The sequence below is a fragment of the Anas acuta genome, chromosome 12 (genome assembly GCF_963932015.1).
Source record: "Anas acuta chromosome 12, bAnaAcu1.1, whole genome shotgun sequence".
In the NCBI taxonomy this organism is placed as follows: Eukaryota; Metazoa; Chordata; class Aves; order Anseriformes; family Anatidae; genus Anas; species Anas acuta.
The window spans coordinates 3,410,444-3,435,101 of record NC_088990.1 but is presented as its reverse complement, the minus strand read 5'-3'; the positions used below and the strand labels follow the sequence as shown (position 1 = coordinate 3,435,101).

At 42.9% G+C, this 24,658-nt stretch overlaps 1 protein-coding gene across 4 annotated transcripts in view; it reads left to right on the top strand.

The window, feature by feature from the left end:
• The window catches only part of LRRK1 (leucine rich repeat kinase 1), a 75,471-nt gene that overhangs the window by 20,681 nt on the left and 30,132 nt on the right, over nt 1-24,658 (top strand). For all 4 annotated transcript variants that reach the window (XM_068696171.1, XM_068696173.1, XM_068696174.1 and 1 more), the window contains 13 exons: nt 802-973; nt 2,363-2,542; nt 3,203-3,351; nt 10,402-10,628; nt 10,712-10,839; nt 11,103-11,266; nt 11,821-11,958; nt 15,428-15,540; nt 16,689-16,765; nt 20,094-20,223; nt 20,758-20,870; nt 21,741-21,955; nt 23,998-24,162. In XM_068696171.1, the coding sequence (XP_068552272.1) occupies nt 802-973; nt 2,363-2,542; nt 3,203-3,351; nt 10,402-10,628; nt 10,712-10,839; nt 11,103-11,266; nt 11,821-11,958; nt 15,428-15,540; nt 16,689-16,765; nt 20,094-20,223; nt 20,758-20,870; nt 21,741-21,955; nt 23,998-24,162 (1,971 nt within the window). The remainder of the gene's footprint in view (nt 1-801; nt 974-2,362; nt 2,543-3,202; nt 3,352-10,401; nt 10,629-10,711; nt 10,840-11,102; nt 11,267-11,820; nt 11,959-15,427; nt 15,541-16,688; nt 16,766-20,093; nt 20,224-20,757; nt 20,871-21,740; nt 21,956-23,997; nt 24,163-24,658) is intronic.

The window sequence follows — 24,658 nt, the reverse complement described above, 5'->3', positions numbered from 1 at the left end:
TGTACCATCCAGAAGATCCCCACTGAGTAAATGCAGCCTGTGTAGAGCCAGAACAGGTCTGGGTAATGTCACAGAGCAAAGGACACAGCACAGCTGGCAGATGCATCAGCTTAGAGAGCAGTTACTTGGGTGGTCCCTGGCTCTCTCCTCTCAAGGCTGTGCAAGGAGGGGTGCTGATGCTGCGGTCTCTAAAAGAGAGAAGTGCATCTTTCCCCCTCAAAAAGAAGCAGTTTATAGACCTAGCAAAAAAAAACTTATTTCCCTGTCATTCCAAAGATGGTTGAGGGCCCACTGGGAAGATGTTGCTGCGTGTGTTTGGAGCTGTACCTTTGTGCCAGCTTCTGTACTGTTGTGTCTTCAGAGCCTTTGTTTTGAGCCAGCTTGTAGGACAGGCTTACCTTGGTGTGTTGGGAGAGTACCGGAGCGTGAAGTCCAGTCAGCCGCCTACAAAACATGAAATACTGCACCTCTTGGCAGAGCACAAAAATGCTGTTTCTGTTGGTCTGTGAAAAATTGTTTTACGGTCACCGTTCAGTGCCTTGGGCACTTCTGCAGTAAAGTCATACAGAAAACTATTAAGCAAAACCAGCAAATTAATCTAATTACTTAATATATCAACAGTGATTATAATGGCTACTAGTGTTTATGATGTTCTCAGTTAACCACTGTGACAGTTTGTAAGCGCTTGCTTCAGCAGAAATAAATACATTACTCTAGAAATGCTGTCTTTCTTTGTTTGCTCCCTTTACACAGAGGCAAAGAAAAATCAGAGAGTTTATTTTGCTGTGTTTTCTTCACCAGTGTCAGCTTTTAGGTATTGCAGCAGCGTATGGAGATCTGTATGCAGTGAGGTATTTACTGAAGGAAGCATTAGTGGTGTTACCTACAGAACCTAATGATGACAATGCTGCTGTGGTGGCTGCATATTTTGGACATAAGGATGTTGTGAAAGAGCTGCTGGATTCCCTGCATGGTAAGCCTATCAGGTTGCCTCTACATTTCATCAGGCTTTTCAGTAGCTGTTTGGTATAGCTTCAAGCAGGCTTTTTTGTGTTATTTGTTTATTTTTTCCCTTAAAAGGGGAGGGAACTCAATCATGGGAAAATGCACGGAGGGATCTAATCTCCTCTGTGTTTTAAGAAAAATTCCCCCATGGGAGGAAAAATACATGAATAAAAATATTCCATGTTTGCAGTTCAGAAGCAAAGGAAGATGCCATTTAGACAATTCATTCCCATCAGCCCTCACAACTGGATAATGTCCCAGATCCCACAGAGAAATCAGGGGATTTTCAGGAAGCAGCATCATCGCACTCTGCTGATTCTGCAGACACGGTTTTGCTGGGAGTAAGAGTGCAACATGACTGCCTGGCGAGTAACAGCTTGGGTGCACAGCTGGCAGCATGTTCTGTGCTCTCCTGTTGGCATTTTGATTTGACTTGCAGGGGAATTCCTTACCTTGAATTATCATTATATTGTATTTACATTTTATTTTTAAACTTTACTTTTAAACTTTCAAGTTTGAGAGATGTGATTAAACCTAGTATCTCCTTCAGCCAGAAAGGAGGCTGACAAGGCTGTGTGTATAATCCAGTAGCAATGTTAAATTATATTAATATAATAATAGTCTCAGTAATAAAAAGTGAATTAAGTATTTGCTGGAAACTTAAATCAGTTTCAGACTGACCAAATTCCCTTAAGCCTTTGCTTTGGGGGATTGTGTTTATAGGTGCTCTGTAAAAACTGCAACATCCAGACGTTTTTATGCAGGACTTTCCACTGGTCTCACTGTGAAATTACATATACACCAATCACAGGGCTTGGGAATAAATTGCATGTGTATCCTGTGCCGGGAGCACTTCCTTGGCTAACGCAGCGCAGTGATTCTCCCTGGCTCGGTGTGAACTTGTGTTACAGCTGTGGCCCAGCTCAGGATCCTGTTTGGATCCAATGTAAATTGAATCAAGTCCCTTGTCTCTGGATGCACAGCGTTGGGCAACCCTTGCAACCTCTGCCTGGGATTAGATGTTTGACTTCTTTACTGGCACCCCAGTAGACATCCTGGAAACCTTCCACTGTTGCCAGTTTATGCGTGATTAAATCAGGGCCAGCCAAAAAAGTTTGCCCATTAGCTGTGTAGGTAACAACCAGTTAAATGAAGCAGGTAGCGCTCTGCTCAGATCTAAAGTCTGTGCCTCACCCACCTAGGGCTGTTCTCTAACACTTAAACTCTTACAGTACAGTCTGCTTCCTTGTCATCAAGGGCTTCATCTTATACCCTTTCCATATCTACTATTTATGGATGAGTCTTGCACATCACAGTCCAGTGGCATCAACTGTCAAACACCCTGTCTTTCTGGTAGATCCCAGGACTTGCCAACAACTCCTGAACTGGATGCTGGCCATCGCCTGCCAGCAGGGACACTTGGACATAGTGAAACTCCTCATTCGTGCATACAGTGCTGACCCAGAGAGCTGCGCCGTCAGGAGGAATGAGTTTCCAGTTCTTATACGGTTGCCCCTCTATGCTGCTATAAAGGCAGGTATGTATTTGCATGCTTTGAAGCCTTGTCCTTGTTCTGCAGTGTCTTTCAAAGAATGGGCTGAGTTGTTCCATTCTGGGAATGTGTTAGTGTGGGCTGGCTTCCTGGGATTGTTCTGGATTTCCAGTGAGATAAATTAAGACAGAATTGGCTCTGAATCTTTTGTCTTAGCCAAATTTTAGTCAAGGCCTTCCTAAGTTAGGTTACTGTAAATGCTGAGAGGCTGAACTTTCCTCTTTAATTTCAAACTCCTAGGGAAAAGGCCCTCCAAAAATAGAAACCTTGCAAGTAAAAGCATTATTGTTATGGACACTATGGCACACAGCTTGATTTAGGCTAAATAATTTACACTTCAAAGCACAGCTGTGTGTATTGTTTAATAAGCTGTGTGTATTGTTTAATAAGCTGGGGTGAGGGGAGGGAAACAGAGAAAAAGAAGTAGAGTTTGGGCCAGTGCTTTTACAGAGTGTCTTTGCTGTCTCGGTTTGACTAAACTGAATCCTACCACTGGAAGAAACAGTTTTTACATGGTTCAGTTCCCTTTTTGCACACCCCCATGATTTTTTTCAGAAGTGGTTATTTCCCAGGATTTCTGTTCAGGTCCTTGTTGATTCACTTACATGAGAAGAAGAGAACAGACAATCTGCCTTTTCTCTAAAGGGAATGAAGATGTAGCTGTGTTCTTATTACGGAATGGAGCTTTCTTTTGTTCCTACATCCTGATGGACAGTCCTGAATCCAGCAAACACCTTCTGAGGAAGTATTTCATTGAGACAAGTCCTTTACCAGGCAGTGCTCCAACAAAAACAGTAAGTAGCCATTTATCTGTCTGAAGAAATGTTCTTTGAAAGGAACATCACTTTAATAATTTATATTTGCGTACCATGTGGCTGGTGATTCTTCTTAGCTAAGATCCTCGTGGTTCTCTACCCATTTAGAGAACAAGCCGTGAAAGTGCTTTCATGCCAGTGCTGAATTGCAAGGTGTAAAACATGAGGCCTTTAAATGGTGTCATTGTGCAAGGTGCTGTGCGTGATACCTTCCACTTGGCCATTTTAACATCAGCATGTGAATCAGGCTTACGCTGTGGAAAGGAATTTTTGGCTTTTGCTCAAAATCTTAGAGAGAAATAAACACAAACATGGGCTTCCTCTGCCACCCCTGGCAAATCACTTCATTTAGGCTCCTGTAGTACATCCTGGTGTGGGGTAACACCACAAGCCCTGTGCTAGCCAAGAGAGTCAGCATGGCACAGAGCTGAGCACATAAACCTTCCTCCTCCCCTGGGTCTGTTAGCTCAGATACAGCACGTACAAATGGGCTCATGTGGCTTTTGGCTAACTGGAGCACAGGTAGAGCAAGCTCACATCTGTTCAATAAATGTTCCTCCTAGCTTCAAATCCTCATCAGCAAAAGATGGCTGGTAACCTTTACTGTCCCACTCAGTAAGGACATCTCTGTCTTTCTGGAGCAGCATGGTGAGTGTCATGTGTGATCAGTCCATATCAGTTTAACTGCACTTGTCCCACAAAAAGCAATTAAAGCCTTTTTAAGTTGACAAGAGCTTGTTCACTACTTAGTCATTAGCAGCATTTTGACAATTTTGTTAATCTGTTTGCATTTATTTCTCCCACTGTGAAACGTGGAGATTTAAGTTCCTTGTATCTCGCAGCTGTTGGAAAGCTTAATACGTGGTAATGATCCACAGACAAGTGGCATTGTTTTCATGTGAGGCTTTACTACATTTCATGGCTATCCTGTATCTTTGTGGAACAAGGATATTCTCTTAATCTCTGTTCAAGTCTCCTTTATTCAGAACTGATAAATGTCTCACAGCTGCTTTGTAGGGCAGCATGTAGTAGTTCGTATTATTTGTACAGCTATTCAGCAATTTAGTTATCAGGCATCTTTCATTTTTCCCTTCAGAGTATAGATTAACTGAGGTTAAATAGGAGCATCAGAGCCCCGAATTTTCAACAGTTACAGTTTTCATTGGGTCATAAAAATTGTGTGGTAAAAAATGTTAAGGTAAAATTTTCGATCCAGGCTCTGACTGCATGAATCCCATTGCCAGTTGAGTATCTGTTTGCTCAGCTTGTAACATTGTGGGGTGTTGATTCTTCTTTGGTGTTAAGTAAAAATAAGCAGAGAGGGTTTCAGAGCATTCTGAGCTTCTCCATTCTCTGTTTTCCTGCCAACATCCTGTCTCACTGGATTCCAGACAACATTGCGAATGGTAGGAGCTGCAGTCCACATATGTGAGCTTGACTTCATTAGGTTCAATCATAAGATTGAGAACCGTTTGTTGTTTCATTGAAAGGTGAACAAAAGGAAGCTAAAATGTTCCTGAATAACAGTTGATAAAACTCCATGCCTGTTTATAAGGGGAAAAAAATCCAACTAACTAGATAATTCAGCTTGAATAAACTTTGGAATAAGTGTCTGAATCACAGGGAAGAAGTCTGTTTTCCATGTGAACTTGCTGGCAATTTTTAACTTAGCTGCTGTAAAAAATGACTCAGCCTTGCTCTTGTCACACCCTGAGCAAAGAAGAGAGAAGTCTTAAAACATCAGCTAATTGCCAGAGGAGCCTGGTTTAAAAAAAAAAAAAAAAGAAAAAGAGAAAAAAAATAGAAAAAAACACTCAGAAACTTGACCTTGATTCTTCAATTGGCTGTTTATTTTTATTATGTTACATATTCAAGGTTTTCTCTTTGAAATAATCTTGGCAGCCTGGGCCAAATTCAGGAAGATTTGTCCTAGTTTGTCTGCCGAGCTCAGGTCTATGGGAAGTGACAGTCATGCACCTTTTATAATTTTTTAAAACAAGACTTTGTGACAGTTGCAAACAAGCTTCCTCAGTGCTTTCTTCATAACCGATAAAGTTGGTGAGCGTCAGTCTTCCTGAGTAAGCCCTGTGATGTATTTTTCACCGTTAGGAAGCAGAAGAGGATTGTGCAGAGGCGGCGATGGGTCTGGCAGCCAGCTCGATGTCAGAAGTTCTCCTCTTGGACAGAGCAGGCCAAGCAGGGATCATTTCAGAACGAGCCCAGAATTTCAGCAGGACTCGTCCCATCTGTGCTATCTCTGAGTGAAAACACTGCTCAGTTGACCTCCAGTCGATTTCACAGCAGCAAACGCTACCAACTATGCATAAAATGTGGTTGGAGAGCCCGGGTTGGCTGCCATGCCTTCCAGGCTGCTGTTGTGGTGTGTACAGTGCTGCCCTTCCTGAGGCAAGAGGAGTTACATCTCATTTTTCTAATACCTGTTTCTCCTTTTTTCTTCTTCTTTTTTTTTTTTTTTTTTCTGGTGTATATTTAACCCTATACCAAGCCACTGTCTTTCTTAGCAGAGGAAGTGCTCCATTTTTACAGGAACAGGTAGCAAATGCCAAAAGTACCCCCTGCAGTAAGATGGCTAGGCACAGATTCCAGACTTTGATAGGTGTGTTGTAAGCATGGAAATATTTAACTTTCCAGTGTGTGCAGCATTTGATTTTTTTTGTGTGTGTGTTCCATCATGGACTGGAAAAGAGATTAAACTGCTGCATTTTCCCAGGAAGTGCTTTGCTAGGATTTCTTGCATACAAATGTTATGTATATGTGTGTGAACCTCCTCTGATTTCTCTACCCACTGCCTGGCTAATCTCAGTTACATCACCATCGATACAGAAATCTGCAGCAGTTCTGCCCAGGGTTTGCAGCAGCGTTATCGATGAAGTAATTAGATCACCATCCTCTGAATATCCTGCCTCCAGCAAGAGTGAAATTCTCTTGGGGCCCATGGTGCCAGTTAGGAGAAAGGCACAACAATCCCCTTACCAAACTGTCATAAATTCAAGTTAATACTTCCTTTGTATTTGGAGTTCATTGCCCCAAAACAGTGGGGTTTCTTGCTTCTGCACAATTTCTAGTCCCTTAACTTCCTTCTAGTCCCTATCTCATTGCAGCCCTTGCTTAGGGGCGTAGCTGGCCCTCCAGTCTGCGGTACTCATGCAGAAGAGACGCTGTCACAGCCGGGCTCCAAGCAGGAGGAGAAAGAGGAGGGCTGAGCACAAGGTGCTTATTGCTCAGATTTGAAAAGCTGCCCTGCAGTGGGTTGGATTTCACCGTGTTGTCTGAGGTTTTAGAAGTCACTATCCGAATTCTGCAGTTAGCTTTCTATCGCATGAAATACCCCGAGGCCAGGGCTCTGCATTTTTGAGGTAAATGACATGTGATAATCTAAATAAAAGTTGAGATAAGTATCAAAGATGAATATCTGAGAAGCGGCAGAGGCTCATGGTCCTGTATGAACCTGCTCAAAGCAGGCTGTGTATCTTAATATCACTGCGGTTAGTTGGGCTGCTCAAGGACAAATTCTTTTTTGTTCTGAAATAAGAGCCTGGGCCTGTATGGCCCAGGATGCTGTAGGGAGCATCCATTTGAAACAGAGCAGGAACAGAGGGAGAGGATAAATGCCAACAGTTCTTTCTTCTGATTTATTTTCTTGCAGCTTTGCTGAGAATAGTTTAAGCAAGAAAAAGGGGAAATTTGGGAGTTGGGGTGTGTAGTAGGTTTTTCCTCCTTGCTCCCCTAGGAGAAGGGGCAATGTTCCTATTATACGGACTGGCAAGCAGAGCCTGGGTAACTTGAGCCAGTGACTGGTGTTGCACAGGAAATTTGAGGCTCTGGAGTCTGAATTCAGGAACTCAACACAAAGAGCCTGCTTTCTGCTGCGAGGTGGAAACCAAATGAGCAAGCCAGCTCAAGGCCTTTGTTCCAATTACTGCCAGAAATTCGTAGCCCTACATGGATATATGCACCCTGTGCTGACTGAAGGACCTGCGGATATCCTCTGGAATGGAATATTCACCCTGACTTTTGTCTGTAATTCTGCATTTTATTGCTTCTGCATGAATAGGGGAAATGCGTGAATAGTTCCTCCACTTCTGAAGTTCAGTCTCCCTCTGAACAGTATATTTGTGATGGTTATAGGAGATAAATGATGGTTCCAATAGAGATTGTGAGACAAATCCACCTTTCTGTGTCCTGCACTGCTGTGTTAGCAGTTAAAGCTCTGTTGCAGACCCAGTGTCTTGATGATGATACGGGTAAATGGGAAGACCCTTACTTGGCAGCAGTTGTTTTTGGACCATGGAGATGTCTGGAACTGCTGCCTAAAAGCTTGGATTTTCCCCTACTTATTGTGGTTTAATCCCCACACCCATTTTTGGCTGAATCTCACCATAGCTTTTGACAAAAAAAAAAAAAAAAAAGTCTGCATTCTTGGATAGGAAGGAACAGAATGGAATACTCACTGCCAGCCGAGGTTGTTAAAATGGCTAATTCCCTGTTAAAACATTTCTCACATGCCTAGGCAAGCTGTGCTTGCATTCGGATTTCCATACCGGGGTCTTTACACCTTTCTCTTCTAGCCTGAAGAGGTCTATTAAAAAATCCTACCCCCAAAAAAAATCCTATTCAAAAATCAACATGGCACACATTTAGTAGGGTATTGGGCCCTTTCTGAACTCTTTCTGAGAGCGGGAGGTTTGTGGTGTGTGATTTTGCTAATGCAGAGCGTGTGATTTTACCCAGCGCTGTTAGGTAGGACTGTGATGGGTTTGTTTCTGTTCCAGCAGAAGTCGTGGTGGAGATGTAATTGTCTTGGCATAAGCGTTTTGCTGGCATCACTACAAACTGCAATATGGTATAACCTGCATCAGTAGGAGAATTTCCTTGCTGATTAAGCTGTATTTCTATTAGGGACAATTTTAACTGATGTAGGATGGAACTACAGTGATGCTGCCTCCTTCCTCTCCCCACCAATGTGTTCCTCCCTCCACTTGCATCAGTACCATTGTAAGTCTGGTTTTGGTCACCTTTGGTCACCTGGGAGCTAAACCAGCTGAAAATTCTCTAAAATACAGAATAATAGGGTTAGAAGTGCTCTGAACATGCTCAGAAGTGTCTGGACAGGTATCAGTACCACTTGAGGGCTTTGTAGTGTAGAAGTGGCTTTCTGCATTACCGGGGTTTGGAGTTCTTGGGGTAATTCAAAGCACTAGGAAGAACTAGTCAAGTGTATCAGAACAAACATGCTCTTCCCTGGTGAGGTTTTCTCATGCCAGAAAAATCTTCTAGTCTGTTAGCATCAGTACCACATCCTAGCACAGGGTAGCTAGGAATAACTTTATGTCCTAAATCCCAACTGATTGCTGTCCAGTGAAGTAAACATGCTGGGCTGTTACAGCTGAGAGAAAATTGCGTACAGAGTTGAAAACAAGATTTTGTAAGTGAAAAAGCTGTTAAATATTCAGGCTTGGAAAAGCTAACAGTAAAGCAGAATTTGTTTGGTTCAGGGTAACTCTGTAAGTCTGCGTAATTTGATTTCCTGTTGCAGTTAGCTTGGTGTGTTGTGTGTGGGATGCCTTGTGGCACGATGGTGAATGTGGCTTTAGACAGCTTGTTCTCTCTGCCTTGGTTTCCCCAGTGATACCATGGACATAATATTTCCATTCATATTTGTTGGGCTGTCCTGAGGATTTGCTAGTGAACATTTGAAAAGCACTAAATATGATTGTTATTAGTTTCTAAAAAGTGCAACTTACTCCATCCTCCTGCATATTTACCTGTGCTGTCTCCATTACTTGGATTTCTGAGTCTCAAATAAGCATTTGAGTTGGACCTTTGTTTCCTTTTTCTTCTCCCTTCCCCAAATGTATTCCTTTTAATTTTAATTTTAATTTCGGAGTTAAAAATCTCAAATGCTAAATACTTGAAATTGAAAAGCAAATTAAACTTGCTGTCAGGTTCTTGCTGCCTCCTGGTGGTGAATTAATGATCAGTTCACTGAGGCTGTTTTAGGAATGAGTTGTGTCAAAACCACTGAGTTTATGAAAACATTTTGGGACTAGCGGATTTAAAATGAGTATTTTGCATTGTAGATCTCATTGGAAGGCAATGAAGAGATTTTGAAAGTGAAGCCTTGGGTTGTTTCCCTGCATTAATGGCCATTATGTGTTTGTGTTTTCTTCTGTCTGAGCTGGAACCTGAAATAAGTAGTTTTGCCACCCACAACTTCTGTTTTATTTTTTTTATTTATTTATTTTCCCAAAGGGGATAAAATGGCTTCCTCATATAACTGTCAAAAGCAGCAAAATATTATCTAGAAAGGAGGTGACTGCCAAAATCATCCCTCTCAGATAATAAAGTATCTTCCTGAATTATACTGAACAGACTTGTAATGTTGAGAAATGCTTTACAGGAGGGTGTTTGCCTTTCCCTGCCTGTCCCAGATGTTGCTTTTCAACATCTAACCCTAAACCTAAACCTTCCCAGAACAGTGCTGGGCTGCTGTTGCTGGAAGGTTTATGATGGAGGAGTGGTGCCCAGGTATATATTAATTATTCCAGCAACAGGCATCCTCATGAGAAGTCATCATCACACTCACAGACCTATCCATGCCCTCTTAACAGAGACCCACAAGCTTTTCAGATGCTGGCTGCTCCACAGGGCTTCCCCTGGAGCTGAGAGGGGTGATTTTGGGCAAAGGCAGCTCACCCTCCATGGGGCAGACCAGAGCTAGTGTTGGACAGGCAGAGAAGGCCTGGTCCTCTGCCTGCGCTTGGTCGTGGTCTTGGGAGTGAAGTCATGGAGCAGCTATATAGTGCGGGCTGCTGATATCCAGGCATGATTTCATCTCTGAGTCAGTTCAATTCCTAGAAGCAGATTGGAAAGTGAGCAAAATGTTTATGCCTGGGCTCTGATCTGCCAGATTCCCAGCGGTGCAACGGGCCCAGAGCAATCAAGCAAGAGGGCTTTTACTAATGTGGTTTTCCCTTCTTTTTTTTTTTTCTTCTCTGAAATATGCAGGCTTTGTGTGTGAACTGGTCAAACCTCAAACTGCCCTGGGTGGATCTGGACTGGCTGATTGATATTTCCTGTCAGATAACGGAGCTTGATTTGTCTGCCAACTGCCTGGTCTCCCTTCCATCCGTGATCCCATGGGGCCTGATAAACCTCAGGAAGCTCAGCCTGGCTGACAATCAGCTGACGGAGTTACCCAGCGTACAGTCATCCGACGAAATTATATGTACAAGGTGTGTGTGCTGGAAGTCTTTGGCAACTGGAGTTTTTGCTAGCATTTTATTGATGCCTGACTGAGTAATTTCTGTAATCACAGGTTGCTCGAGGTCGATGTATCCAGCAACAGGCTCTCTACTCTCCCTTCTGGATTCCTACATCTTAAAAACCTTAAAAAACTCATCGCTGCCAAAAACCATATGGAGAAGTTATTTGACGAGGAAAACAGTACGTGCAGTCCCTTGTTATGCTTGCATTTCAAGGCCTGATTTGTAGAGGAGAACCCCAAACTGTTATAATAATGACTTAAAGCCAGTATTAGCTACAGATGCTTAGCATCTCTCAAGTCTTTGTCCAAAGAACATGAAATGCCTGTTTATTTTTTATCCCTCATGATATCTTTTGGCTCTTGTCTAGCGAGTATTCATCATCTGGCTGGATGAGACTGCTCTCATGCTTACACCAAGCCTGCAATGCTTTGTGTTTTCCAGCAACTAATTGGATTGGCTTAAGGAAGCTGCAGGAGTTTGACGTCTCTGACAACAGGTTGGTGGAACTTCCAACGGTTTTTCTATACTGCTTCAAGTCCCTAAACATACTGAATGTTTCCAGAAATCAGCTGAAAGTGTTTCCAGATCCCTGGGCCTGCCCCTTGGTAAGTCAAACTGCTCTGTCAGAGTCACAGGCTGTAAAAGCTGTTGAAACAGTGCAAAATCTATGCTGTGATGCTTACAAAGCTGTCAGATGTCTTAGGCTAAAAAGGTTTTTATAGAACAGTCAGCCTTTGTTCAAAGCTAACTTTGCCCAAGCCCATGGATAAATGAGGCATCCATACCTGCACGTTACTGTCACTTTATTCATTATTACTACAGGAAAAGTTAACGACAAGACCCTGTGGATAGCAGGAGAACAGTATTATTTGGCACAGTGTTTGTTTATGATTGAAAAGCAAATGGAGATGGGTTTTCAAAATAACTTTTGAAATAGTTTTAGCCCAACAAAGGATTTGCCCATCAATTAAGTGAATGCATCTGCTCAGCAAATACTCTGTGCCTGCATGTGCAATAGCTTATCTAGATCAAAATATCTGAAGAAGTAGCCTGGAATGAGTGTGTTAATGCCTTAAATGCATGACATCTGACCTGCCTGATTTTCTAAAGAGATAATTACCACTCTTTGGGTGTTTTTTTTTTCTTTTATGTTTTCCAGAAATGTTGCAAAGCATCTAGAAACTTACTGGAATTCCTACCTGACGCATTCACTGTTTTCTGGAAAAATCACCTCAGAGAACTGGATTTTTCTGAGAACTCGCTAAAAGAAGTTCCACTGGGGCTCTTCCAGCTTGAAGTAAGTGTCATTTCTTCCCACCTTGCACATATTTCTCTTAATACCTACTCAGAGCTCAGTGTCATAGTGGTGACTACCTGCTAAGGTAGGAGATTGCCTGCTGTTTTATGGTCATGAATGCAGCCGTTGTGCAGAGCCTCTGAGCACCCCAGGAACCCCATGAGTGATTCCAGTCCGGCCCTCATTCGGTGTCATGGCATATCTAGATTTTGATGCAGGTCTTTCAAGAATTCTTTGGATGTCTTCCATTTTTGGGAGCACAATGCAGAAGACAACCACTGCATTATGGCTGCATGTTATAACCTTTGAAATACAAACATTCTCAAGTGTGCTCACAAATAAATGTGTGTTTTTGTAATCTGGCACACTGGTGTTATGTGGTTAAGTACTAGTTGTTCTCTGCTGCTATTATGATTTGGTATGATTTGAAAATGGCATATTTGAATGCCCTTAGCAGTGCTACTTGACATCTCTTATCTTTAGGCTTGTGCAAATTAAATAATTCTTCCCAGTGGATGGCAGAGACCCACAGTTTTACTTCAGAATTCTTCAGAATCTGTGGCTTCACACAGTTTTGACATGAAACCAAGCAGAACTTGGGGGTTTCCTCCAAGGTTCCCTTCTAGATTGTGAAACTCGGTGATGTAGACAGAAACAGAGGTAAATATTTCTGCAGAAGTATGTTAGTTTTTCACTGCTGGCCTCTGTGGCAGGGATGCAGAAGTGATGGTTTATATCCGTGTCCAGTTTGGATCACGGCAGTCTGCTGCAAATACGCCTCTTGCTCATGCCTAGAGGAGTGCTGAGGATCATTTGCTGCCTCGGTTGTTTCTAGCGATCCCTGTAGATTTGTGCTTGCTTTTTGAAAATTGAAAAACATTTGTTTTCAATTGGCATTTCTCCTGAAATGGAATGAATCCTATGGACTATTGTCTCCAAAACTTTTTTTTTTCTTTTTTTTTTCTGTATGCATCAAAAATAACCCCCCTGGGTGGGAACTACCATGGTAGATTTTAAATGCCAAATGATGCTTCAAGGGCACATTTCTTTGGCTGCTGCTGCTCAGAGGCTGCAGAGGGATATGAAGGTGCCAAGCACAGGGCATCAGAGAAGACCTTAGTGCAATCCCTACTGATGATCTCTCTTTAAAGATAGAGAACTCTGTCTGCCGTAACTAATGCCAGTTTTTACCTGTATCTCTTCAGATTTACTGTCACAGAAGAAATAAATAACAGGTATTTTCAGTCCCGCCGGGGCCAGACTGTTTTGAGCACCTAAAGTCCGTGCCTAGATCAGCTGTGGCTTGGTCTACTCCTTGATTATAGAATTCGTGTCAGTGAATAGGGTTGCGCTTGCACTCCACCCCTCCCCAGGGGTGCACTCCACCCCTCCCCAACTTAGTTCTGAGACGAGTTAGCTTCTCTTGAAGAGACCTGACCTGCGTTGTGTGGATGTGTTCAGGTAAGGCTGGTCAGCTTTTCCACCTCACGAGCTGACTGAGGCAGCCTAATCTGGGTGCTGCTGTCCCTTTCCTCTGGTACAATCTAATACACCAGAGCTCTTTTTTGCATGCCACAGCAGCAGATTTGAAGGAAGCTGTCTGCTGCTGCCATTCTCTTAATTCTGGAAGCGCTCGTTCCCTTCCTGAAAGGCAACAAAAATGGAGAAGTTCGAGATGAGAGAGAAGAGGCAATTGCAAAACAAGGACCGTGGATCTCCAGAATTAGTCCTGAAGAGTCACAGCCAGTTGAAAGTAACTAATTTTCCCCCTATGGAGCAAGCACATAAGCATTGCACATAATCCCACCAGGCGCTCAGCTCTCCTGGAGCGTGGCCTTTGTCAGTGTTTGGGGGAGACATGTAACGTGGATACAGCCGACTGAAAACGAAGCGTCCCAGCTAGACCACACAGAACTGAGTTTGTGCTAATTCTGGACTGTGCAGCCTCCCTTCCCTCCAGCCCCCTGCTCAGGGATATTTCGGGAGAGAAGTTTGAAGCATTGTCATTGAACGGCCTCATGCTGATACTTGGAGAGAGCCCGACACCAGGCGCCAAGGGAGGACCGTGTCTTCCTTCCAACAGGAGGTCTGAGCCAGCGGCAGACTGATGATGATAAAACCATTGGCTGTCAAGACAAGAGTGGTGGGGAGGGTTTTATAAGTTTGCACGGTTCTCCAACCTTTTCCTCTCGTGGTTCGCTCTGCATATTTGCAGTTTTCCATTTCACTTCACCTTCCCTAGGTCCCACCAGGGCCCAGTGCTGCACCTCTCCTATCACTAGAGGGAGCATTTTGCGCGCTAATTGCCATTGCAACCACTGCTGGATGTCCATTGCTTTTGTCACATGGATACCTCCTATTTTTTCCATTTGCGAAAAAGGGAGGAAGGCCAACAAGGCTTTGTGAAACACTGTTAATCTTGCTTGATGAAAAGGGGCATAAACCTTTTATATTATGTGGAGCACATAAAACATTTAACACACTTGAAGCCAAAGTCTTCAAGTAAAGTCTGCTGGTAAAACAGGAGTTCCATGGGGTATAATTCATTAATACTGCTGTACTTATGGCACGAGATAATTTAGCTGATGATTTGCTTATCTCATTTTTTATGGGGGAACTTGCAGAATAAACCGGCTTGGAAATCCTACATAGACAATTGCTTTTCAGCGGGAAATTGGATTTTCAGCCAAATGAAAATGCTCATTTGAGCCTTAACATTATTTTTAAAGACAGATGGAAGAGCAGAAACTTTACACATCTGAATGCAAAATGAATTTTTTCTTTTGCATTTCAGTTAAACTTTAAAGGAAGGCCTGTGTTTAACTTTACTGACAGTATATGCAGCCAAATCCTATCTGTACAGTGTTAATGGTATAAATCAGCTTCAATTCTTGTTTTTGAAATTTCTTCCTGGTGTGAGGAGAAAAAAAAAAAGCAGGTGAATTCTATAAATAACAGAAAGGTGATGTAAATCCTTTCAATTTTGACAAACAAATAATAACAAAGCAATTGCAAACTTTCCTTGCATGAAATAGTTCACATCTTTCACGTTGATCTTATACATATGAAACAGGTATAAGCCCATTCTGACACTAGCTTGCAGAGACATAAACGAATTCTCATCCGTATGTGGCTTACTGTGTACATAGATCACGCTGTTCTTTTCCATTTGGAAGGGTTTCCTTACTAAAAGTAAAATGTCCTCCTAAATGGGTTGTTTCCAATTGAATCTGTCAGCAAGTAGACTAATAATCTCCCAAAACTAATAGTGGTATTGCTTTGTGCAAAAAATATACTTGCTGTAGACAGAAATGAAATTTTTTTTGCATGCTAGGCAGGCTGGACAGGATGTTCTGATGAAAAAGATGTGCTTTCTTCTTGTTTCAGTTCTTTAAAAGCCATGCTAAAAAATCTCTTTCTGTGTGTTTGATATACTTTGTCTTCTAACTCCAAGCTACTCTTCTTTTAGTCTTTGGTGTCCCTGAAGTTGCTGGGAAATCAGTTAGCTGCATTGCCTTCACAAGATAAGTGGAATTGCAAACAGCTGAAATCACTGGATCTTTCAAAAAACCAACTTGGGAAGTAAGTGTGGTGTGGTTCTTTTTTTTCTTTTTTTTTTTTTTTTCCTGAGAAAACAAAAGCTGAAGAAATTATAGCAAAGCCAATCCCTTGTGTAATACAAAGGGTGTCAGTAGTGAATTAATTACCTGCAATGAAGGCGTTGACATCAGCATACCACGTCTCCAAGCATATTGTGTGTCTGTGACAGTGATGAATTATCCGTTACTGCTTCTTTAGATGCTTAGCAGACTATATCATTTATTAAATAGATTACTGATAATGGCAGTTTAACTTCAGAACATGTAGGAATTTCTTTAACCCAATGTGTGGCTCATCACTACAGATACTAGTTTGTGGGGATCAGATCTTAACCATAAACCATCTGGCTGGGCTGCAGTTTGCAGTTAGTGTGGGAGTATTGTTTTGGAAAATATGAGAAATCTTTGTTGTTTTTTTTTTTTTTTTAATGGAAGTGTAAGCAGCTGCAAGTTCATAGAGCATACTGACATTAATAAGGTCATCCAATGAAAAGGTGATGTTCTTCTATCTAGAAATTACAACAGGGATGTTTAACACAGAGACTTAAAGGTCCGTTGTCTTCTCCAGAGCTGCGTTTATCTGTGTTATACTTCTGTCCTCCCATCTGGGTGACTGCCCAAAAAAATTTCTGGAGTCTTTATGAATTGCTGTGTCAGTTGCTAAGGTCATATTATCATTTTTCAGCCTCGGTGTGTTTCCCTAGTTGTGTTGTTGGGTCTCCTTGTCAGAGACTCTCTGGCAAGAGCAGGGAGTGGCAACAGGTCGGTTCTCCAGTGCTCCTCGTGAAGCTTGTTCAATTTGCTGTTTGACAGGCTACTTAACCTTGACACCCATAAAGCTGGGGGTCAAGTGCTCTCGCCCTGGGAGCTGAAAGCACAGCCTTGCAGAGCTCTGTTAATTTGCCAGAAGAAAACCATTGGGCCTGGACAAGTATTGGTGGAGTCTAGCTCTGTGATAGCACAGCGGGTTTCAATACCATCAAAACCAGAAAGGAACCCGTAAGAAACGTGCTGTGCATCCCACAGCCTTGGGTAGGGTCCAGCTCTGCTCTGCATCTGTCACAGGCACAGTACTCAACTACCACATCTAAGCTCATTTTCCCACATGTTGCCATTTTGTCTTGCTGACAGGAATGACGAGGGATTTAAAACGAAGCGGATTCCCTTTTTCACCACGAGGAGCAGGGTGCGTTGTGGCCCAGAGGCAGGTAAGGTGCACAGCAGTGCAAACGCTGAGAATGGGGCTGAGGTGGGCTGTGAAGCAGCAGGAATCTGTGGAGTTTGCCTGGGGGGAGATCAGCATAAACTCAGCTGCAATTTTAAGTGCAATTGCACTTAAATAAAGAGAAAATGTGTTCAGATAAAATATTTCTAAAGAAGCAGTGCAGCTGGTTCGTATCATCAACATACGAAGGTAAAGAATGGGTAAGACCTGTTTCTTTCAGGGAACTTTTATTCTGTTGGTGAAAATTATTCTTCTTAGCCAGAGCACTAACTGGTGCATTGAAGGGAAACTAAGCCATAATTAGTTACTCTTAGGATTGTCTCTGTTGTTGATTTTGCAAATAGCATGTTTTCCCCTGTCTCTGTGATTTGCCTCTGAAGTTTGCAGCAGAGCACAGGAGATATCCTGGATTTAATGCACATGAAACACCAGACAGAACAAAGAAATATTTGAATATATTTTTACGGTTTCCTGCTCACTGTGAGATTCATCTGCATTTCTTTTTGTTTGTTTGCTTTATTTTAAATCACTTGGAGAGCTTTCTCATTCTGAACTGCCTGCAGAATGACTTGCTCTAAAGCAGTCTTTGAGAATCATGGAGTGGCATTTTTGTGACACGCAGCAGAGCAGTCCTCAGCTGCTCATGGGAGGGAAAGGCCCTCCTGCAATTGCTTTTGTAGTGGGTTCCCCTGAAAAATGTGCATTTGCATCAATGTGAATAGGTAAAACTGGTCAGTGCACCGAGTTATAATAAGGAAATATGTATAGCCATAGTGGTGTTTGTCCTAACATGCAGTCTGTCCATCTGGGAGGCAGAGGGTCTACCTGGAGCTCCAGGTAAAACTAACCTTGCCCCAATTCCTCTGTGAAAGTAGAGGCTGCTGTGCAGCAAGTCATGTGTGTGCACCCAAATGAGGAGAAAGGGTTGGACTATGCTGTTTTGCAAGTAGATGGAAAGTTGGAATGGAAATGCTATAACATCAGTGAAATCCTGAGCATGGAAGAATTGGAAGGAGTCTGAATCTTGCCAATCTGTAGAGTCTTGATGTATCCTGGACCTCCTGTGTGAACAGCTACCGCAGCTTTTCCCAAGGGAGAGGAGGGCAGAAGTAGTAGGCAGAGTGCAAAGGGCACAGCTAAAACCAGCTCTAAAAGGGAATTGCTGTCCTAATGGAAAGTTCTGCGTGCTGCAAACCCAACATAACCCCTCTGCATAAGGCAGGAGAGGGTGGACTCTGCATTTGTAACATTTGAAAAACCTTGGCACGTAATAGCCTGGTGAAACTCTGAGCTGCCTGAGGTTGCCTTGGGTTGTGGCAGGGCACAGGGTAGCCCACCTGGCTGGTGCCATGGTTGAAGAGCCACAGAGACAGAGCAAAGCCAGCTCATCCTTTTCTCTCTGTTCCTGTGCCAAGTATAGCTTGGTGAGACTAGAGGATGTGGCCAAGAATTTAAAGAACAAGAGAAAACAGAAGTTGGAACACATCAGCAGCTCACAGAAATCTCCTAGCGAGGTGGGGGGCAGGTTTCCATATGATTTTACCAACAAAAGTGTTTACACAAGTCTAGATTATATAAAGAGAAGAATTTATGGATGCTCACTGTACCTGTTTGATAAGTCTCAGAATAGCTTCTTGCACACGCACGTGGTGTTGGTGGCATTTACTTATCCAAAAATATATTTTCAGGATGGGATTTGTTTTAATTTTTCTACAGTTCTTTAAGAGAAAATTTGAGCTCAAGCCAGAGGAGTCATAAATAACTCATGAATAAATAATTGCAATTCATAAACACCTTGAGCTTGCTTCCAATACAGTACAGTCCTTTTCGCTTTGGGCTCTTTGGTGAATTGAGAGTATTGCTACTATTTTAGGTGTTTGCTTCTACGTGTCCAAGGGGGACTAAATCTGTCTGTGCCTAGGTGTGCACTGAAGAGGAACAATGAAAAGTTTAAGTCCAGCGATGAGCCAGAAAGGAAGTAAATTGAATCCATGAATAAGCCTGCTGTTCTCCTAAAATAATCCCAGAGATGATTTTTTATTTGAAAACTCAAAGGCAGACTGTGACACCCTGCCCACAGCAGACAGTCCTGTCACGTACGTGAACACCCCTGCAGACAGTGGGTCTCTATCTTCCTGATCATAGCTCAGGCCTGAAACACTGTTAAAATTAGAACTGGGGAACTTTCTCCTGTGGAAACCTCTTCCATTTTCTTTTCTTTCTCTTTTCTGCCTAAATCTAGTTGCAGTTCCTCAAGCTTTCTCTGTAAGGGAGGAAGATCGTGGTGGAAGCACAACTGTTCCATCCTGGAGGAAGGATGTGTATCACATCTCCGAGTTGCTTTTACAGACTGCGGAGGCAGCAGATGGTGCTGCTTGTACTTTCCTAATCAGAGGCTCCAAATCTGCTTGTCCCTGTGTGGCCTAATTTGCCTTGACTTCACGACGCTTCGTGGTAGATATATGTGACAGTCTTAAGACAGCAATACAATTCATGGCAGCTTTTCATGCCACCATCCCTGGAGTAATTTGTGGAGCAAAACGATGCTCTTTGGAACCGGATGAATTTCCCTTTGTCTGATCCTTTCCAGCAACAGCAAGTCAGCCATGCAGTGTCGCTATTATTGCTTGGGTTGCTCCCAAAATAAGCTAGTTTCTGCTCAGCCGTGTAGGAAGGCTGAAGTGCCGTGAGATCCTGCAGTATAAAACGGAACGGGGGCAAACGCAGGCTGTGTGTTAGAGGTGACATAGGGTAGCCATGTGTCAGCTGCAGTTTGGGTTTTCTTCTCTGATGTTACTGACTTGATTCACCATTTACTGCTCCAGGATGCAACATGGGGGCCCGAAAGTAAATTCTGCCCAGTTTTGGGGCTTTACTTGCACAACATGGAAAAAACATGTTGAGAAACACTTGCGCCTTTGGTGTGCCCTTTCACTGCAAGCTGTTGGGCTGGAATAGGGGCAGTTGGCAAGGTGTTAGCAGCTATCCAACAACGAGAAACAAAATGCCACTCGTGCTCTGAAGTATAGTTATCTTGGCAGGCCTGGAGTTCCTCCCTTGGCACCTCAGAGATCCTGGAGATTGTCACCTTCAAACATGCGCATCACCATGGCTTTAAAAACTTGAGATGTGAGCGTTGATGTTTGGTCACTCTTGAAGGCTGTTTGCTTTTCTGCTGTTGCTTTGTGGTGGCTCCTGCCAAAGAACATGACCTCATGTCCTGCCTACAAAGTTAAGGTGAAGGTTCTTGGTACAGAGCCTTGGTGCCTGTTATGTTTTAAAGGTGCAGTTTCTTTCCTGTCTTGTTTCAGGTCCTTTTTTGGAGTTTCCAGCATTTCTGAGTGATTCTCTGGAAGTCCTTTATCTGAACGACAATCAGCTGGAATCTGTCCCGCAGTCCGTTTGCCTTCTAAAAGGTTTAACAGAACTTTATTTAGGAAAGTAAGTCCATGTTCTGGAAAAGCTATGCAGTATTATTTCCATGTTGTTTTAGTGACCAGTCTTCTGCGGAGCCCCACCCCAGATGTCCAGTGCTTTTGAAGTCAAAAAGCTGGAAATAGTCAGCCCCTTGTTAGAACTGTGCCCATCATTTGCTTTAGATAAGGAGGAAGCCAACCTTTTAAATTAGGGAAGATGATCTAATTCTTTGAACACAGGCCTGGGAATCTAGTGTGCCTCTAGTTAATGTTGGCTTTCTGCTGTCTGCTTCTATAGCGTTTGAGTCAATAATTCATCATTTTTGCTTATATTTTCTCAACTGTCCAATAAAGATGATTACACTTGTCTGGCCCAGAGGATAAACTAAAGTTATACATCAATTTTAGGATGAAAATTACTATTAAAGTGCTGAGTAGCCTTATTAAAATGTTAATGGAAGATTTCTACAAGGGGAGGGTAGTGTAATCCGAGAGTCTGTGAGAGCAGCTACTTACACACAAAGCCTGGTTGTTGGTAGATCTATTTGTTTTTGTACAGTAACCCTGGTATCCGAGAGCTTCCTCCAGAGCTTGGACAGCTGGCTAATCTCTGGCAGCTGGATATCGAAGAACTAAGTATCAGTAATGTTCCTGCAGAGATCAGAAAAGAGGGTAAGTCTGATGCTGTGTGTGCTTTATGAAACCGAATGAACATTTAATGAAAATCGCATCCTTTCAATGGTCCCAAACAGGAAAAGACAGCGTGCACCCAAGTCCTTGTTGCAATTAACAACTGAAATTGCATAGGACAAAACATCCTACACATATCTGTAAGTTTGATAGTCAGTGCTAAGCTCTGCCTATAGGATCAGTTTAAGGTAGATAACATGTTCCAAGAATGACTTACTGCAAATGAAGTATTGCATTTGTATGCATGCTGGATACATTCTGTGGCTTGCTCTCTGAATGTGTATAGTTTAGGGTATTTAGACACTCTTTCTAAAGACTGAAGTGCTTAGGATCAGCAGTCACAGTCACATTGCAGTAACTTTATTGTAAGCTGCTAGGTTTTTGGATCAATTACAATACTGTCTTCTTTTTTGTGTGTTTTAATAAGAAAATCCTGTGGGAATGAAGTTATTAGGAATTATTCCTTCTCCAGCACACTGTTGAAGCCTAAATCTAATTTTAAGTAGAAACATAAAAGTAGAAGGAAAAACTGAGTATTTTCCAATACTAAATTAGTATTTTATGTTTCCTTTGAGCTTCTGAAGCATACGAGCCACAGCATTTGTTTCTCCTTACAGTGCTCCATTGTAGAGTCTCAAAGCAGTGACCTTTTTCTGGGGTCTCTGTCTCAGGTTTGTCCACTAGAGGTTTCTTTGTTTATTCTCTGGGTTGTCTCAGCCCACAGCGAAACTCCAGGGAAAATATTAATTCAGCTGATGTGTCTGCAGCAGTAGGTTTTGTGCAGTTCTGCTGTACATATGTACATTTGTAACTGCTAACCACAGATAAAGCTTGTTTGCTTCCCCCCCGTAGGCCCTAAAACAGTGCTGGCGTACTTACGAGCCCAGCTGCGCAAAGCAGAGAAGTGTAAGCTGATGAAGATGATCGTCATCGGCCCTCCGCGGCAGGGAAAGTCGACACTGATTGAGATCCTACAGACTGGAAAAGTCCCTCAGATGATGCACAGTGATGCCACCATACGTACAACGAAATGGGAGCTACCCAAGCCAGTGGGACACAAGGCAAAGGTGAAAAACAATTGAAGATCCTTAGCCCCTGTGAGATGCTTGAGCCTCGTGGTGACCCTTGGGGTCTGCAGTTGCCTGTCCTTTTACAACAAGCAGTTTCCCCTTACCTGTGAACCAGACCTCACACGTGACCTGTTTAGAGCTGTCACAATTCCTCTGTTTCATTTCCAGTTGATATTAGAGGACAGTTTTGTTTTTCTGAGAACTCAACCTTGACTTTTTGTCCTAAATGGTGAGAGCTATTTGTAGACTGCCTGAATTCTGGCTGTCCTAGCTCGGGTGGTTTTTGGACACTGATTTTGAGAGGATATTTTAAGTCGGCTTTTCTCAAGCAGATTGTCCTTTCATTTGGGGCCACAAAATGGGACATCGTACCGAAAGCTGGAGTCCCTTGATGTCAGAACTGTTCTAAATGTAAAAGGTGTGGGGAAGGTAGGATGCCTGACTTCTGGTTGTGATCTAGGGATATCTGAGGCATACCTTAAACTCCTGAATCTCAAGCTCCTCGTCCAGGGATTATGTCAACCCACACTGAACTGTTTTGGACAGCACTGAATTTATTCAAGTATTTGAGAGATTTGTAGATAGCTCTGTCCACTGCTTGCATAGTACCACAGGGATTAGAGTGTGCAGAACTGATCCTGGGCTCTTGTCAGAACTGAGGGTGTGTAAATGCATGGCTCTCACTTCTCAGATGAGAGCCATGGCCACCAGGCTGTTTTGGAAGGGGTGGAAGAGCCTGCTGAGTTCAGCTATTCTACAGCAAAGAGTGCCAGGCCAGAGACAGAAAGAAAAGAGCAAGCGCAGCCCAACTCTTGAAAGAGAAGACTTTGATGGGAGAAGAGAGCTGTGGATTTTGTGTTGAAGAGCAATTGAATGAAACAAAAACCTAGACAGTGTCAAAAACCTGGAGTAGGATCCAAGTTGCTGAGCAGGCTTTTGTCCCTACCTCTGAATCTGTCTCTCCATCCAAGCACCCACAGCTGAAGGTCATTTGGATGCACAAGGCAGCCCTGGTGCTAGTTAGGGTTTGGTTTAAACAATATGGAAATTCTTCCAGCTGTTCCTGGGAGACTTCAGGCTGGGACTGCTAGATCAGAGCCATACCAAGATACTTAGACTGCTCTCTGAAATCTCATGGAGTAATTTGTCATGTGGGATCAAGCAGTATTTGGAGTTGGACCAGTAAACAGAGCCCACTTGGAGTTACGTGATGCTCTGAGGATGGTGGCTGGAGAAGGGTTTCCTGCTGATCCACAGCTTCTTGCTTCTCCAGGGTAAAATAATTTAGAGACAGAGCCTCCAAGGTATGCAGGTACTTCCTACTGCAGCTGGAAGCTCGAATACCATTTAAGCAGAGAGCTGTTCTCCCTCTTTGTGCTGTTGTGGGCCTGCACTGAGGAATTGGTGCTGAGCTACTCAGAGGAGAACCCGAGCTTGAGAGACTTCCATTCACACGTTCCTCTGAAAGCCAGCAATTACAGCGAGCTGTAATTCGTGCCCATCTCTGCTGTGGCATGCACACGTCAGCAGCCTCTGAGTGACAGGCAGGAAATGTTTGTGAAAGGCTTGAGAAGCTTCCCACCTCCCAGGCACCTATATTTGGGGCTGAGCTCTGTGGAAATGATTTCAGCAGGAGGCTTCCTGCTCCCCCTCACAGCAGCAGATAACTAGTTTCGTTGGTCCTGTTAAGTGTGGCACAGACGAGGATGAAGCAGTTTCTATTCAAGATGCAGTGAAATACAGGGCTCAGAATGAGACCCTTGTTTGTGCTGGAGAATCCACAGCATTAACTGGAGATTTACCAGCATCAAGGGCACCTCTATCATTTTAGCAGCAAGTAATTAGTCTTGATTTCCTGTGGGGAAGTAGTAGCCTTGCTTAACAATTGCTTGTTGATTTTTCTTTCCTGGAGGCACAATTAGGACATTGAAACCCTTCTTGTGTCATACATTATGCAGGCGTAGGTTTATGCTTCAGCTATTATCTCCCTGTGATTTACTGCAACCGTTTGATTTGAACACTTCTCTTTGTCTAAGTAGGTTGATTCAGTGGAGTTCAATGTCTGGGATATCGGAGGCCCAGCAAGCATGTCTACAGTCAATCAGTGTTTCTTCACAGACAAAGCATTGTACATAGTTGTATGGAACTTGGCACTGGGGGAAGAGGCTGTGGCAAACTTACAGTTCTGGTTGCTGAACATTGAGGTAAGAAGTCACTGGTGGGCTCCGGGGTATCTGTTTATCAAGTAGTATCTCAGCATATAGATATGTGGTATTACTGAGTCTTTTTAGTCTCCTCTTAGAAACTCCACAAACTATGAATTTTGCATAGCTTTTGGTATTACTTTTCCATTGCTCAGTAGGCATTATCACAGTATTTAACAGTTTAAATTTATAATTTCATTTGTTCTCCCTCACACACATCAGAGAATGAAACAAAAGCTGATTTATAAACCCTTGCTAAGTACATACTTATTTTGGAATTAGTGTTTGACCACACGACACTCTGAAGAAGTTTTGAAGCACCTACTTTTTTGTGTGTGTGGATTAGACACACATTGGTCTTGATGTTATGCTTTTTAACACTCTAGATTCAGATAAAATGGTATGTATCTCCTGGACAGCTCTCAGCTGAGACTCACAGCTGCAATGAGTTAATTGGTGTTGATTGGGTTTTTGTTCAATGTTCGTTACTTGATAC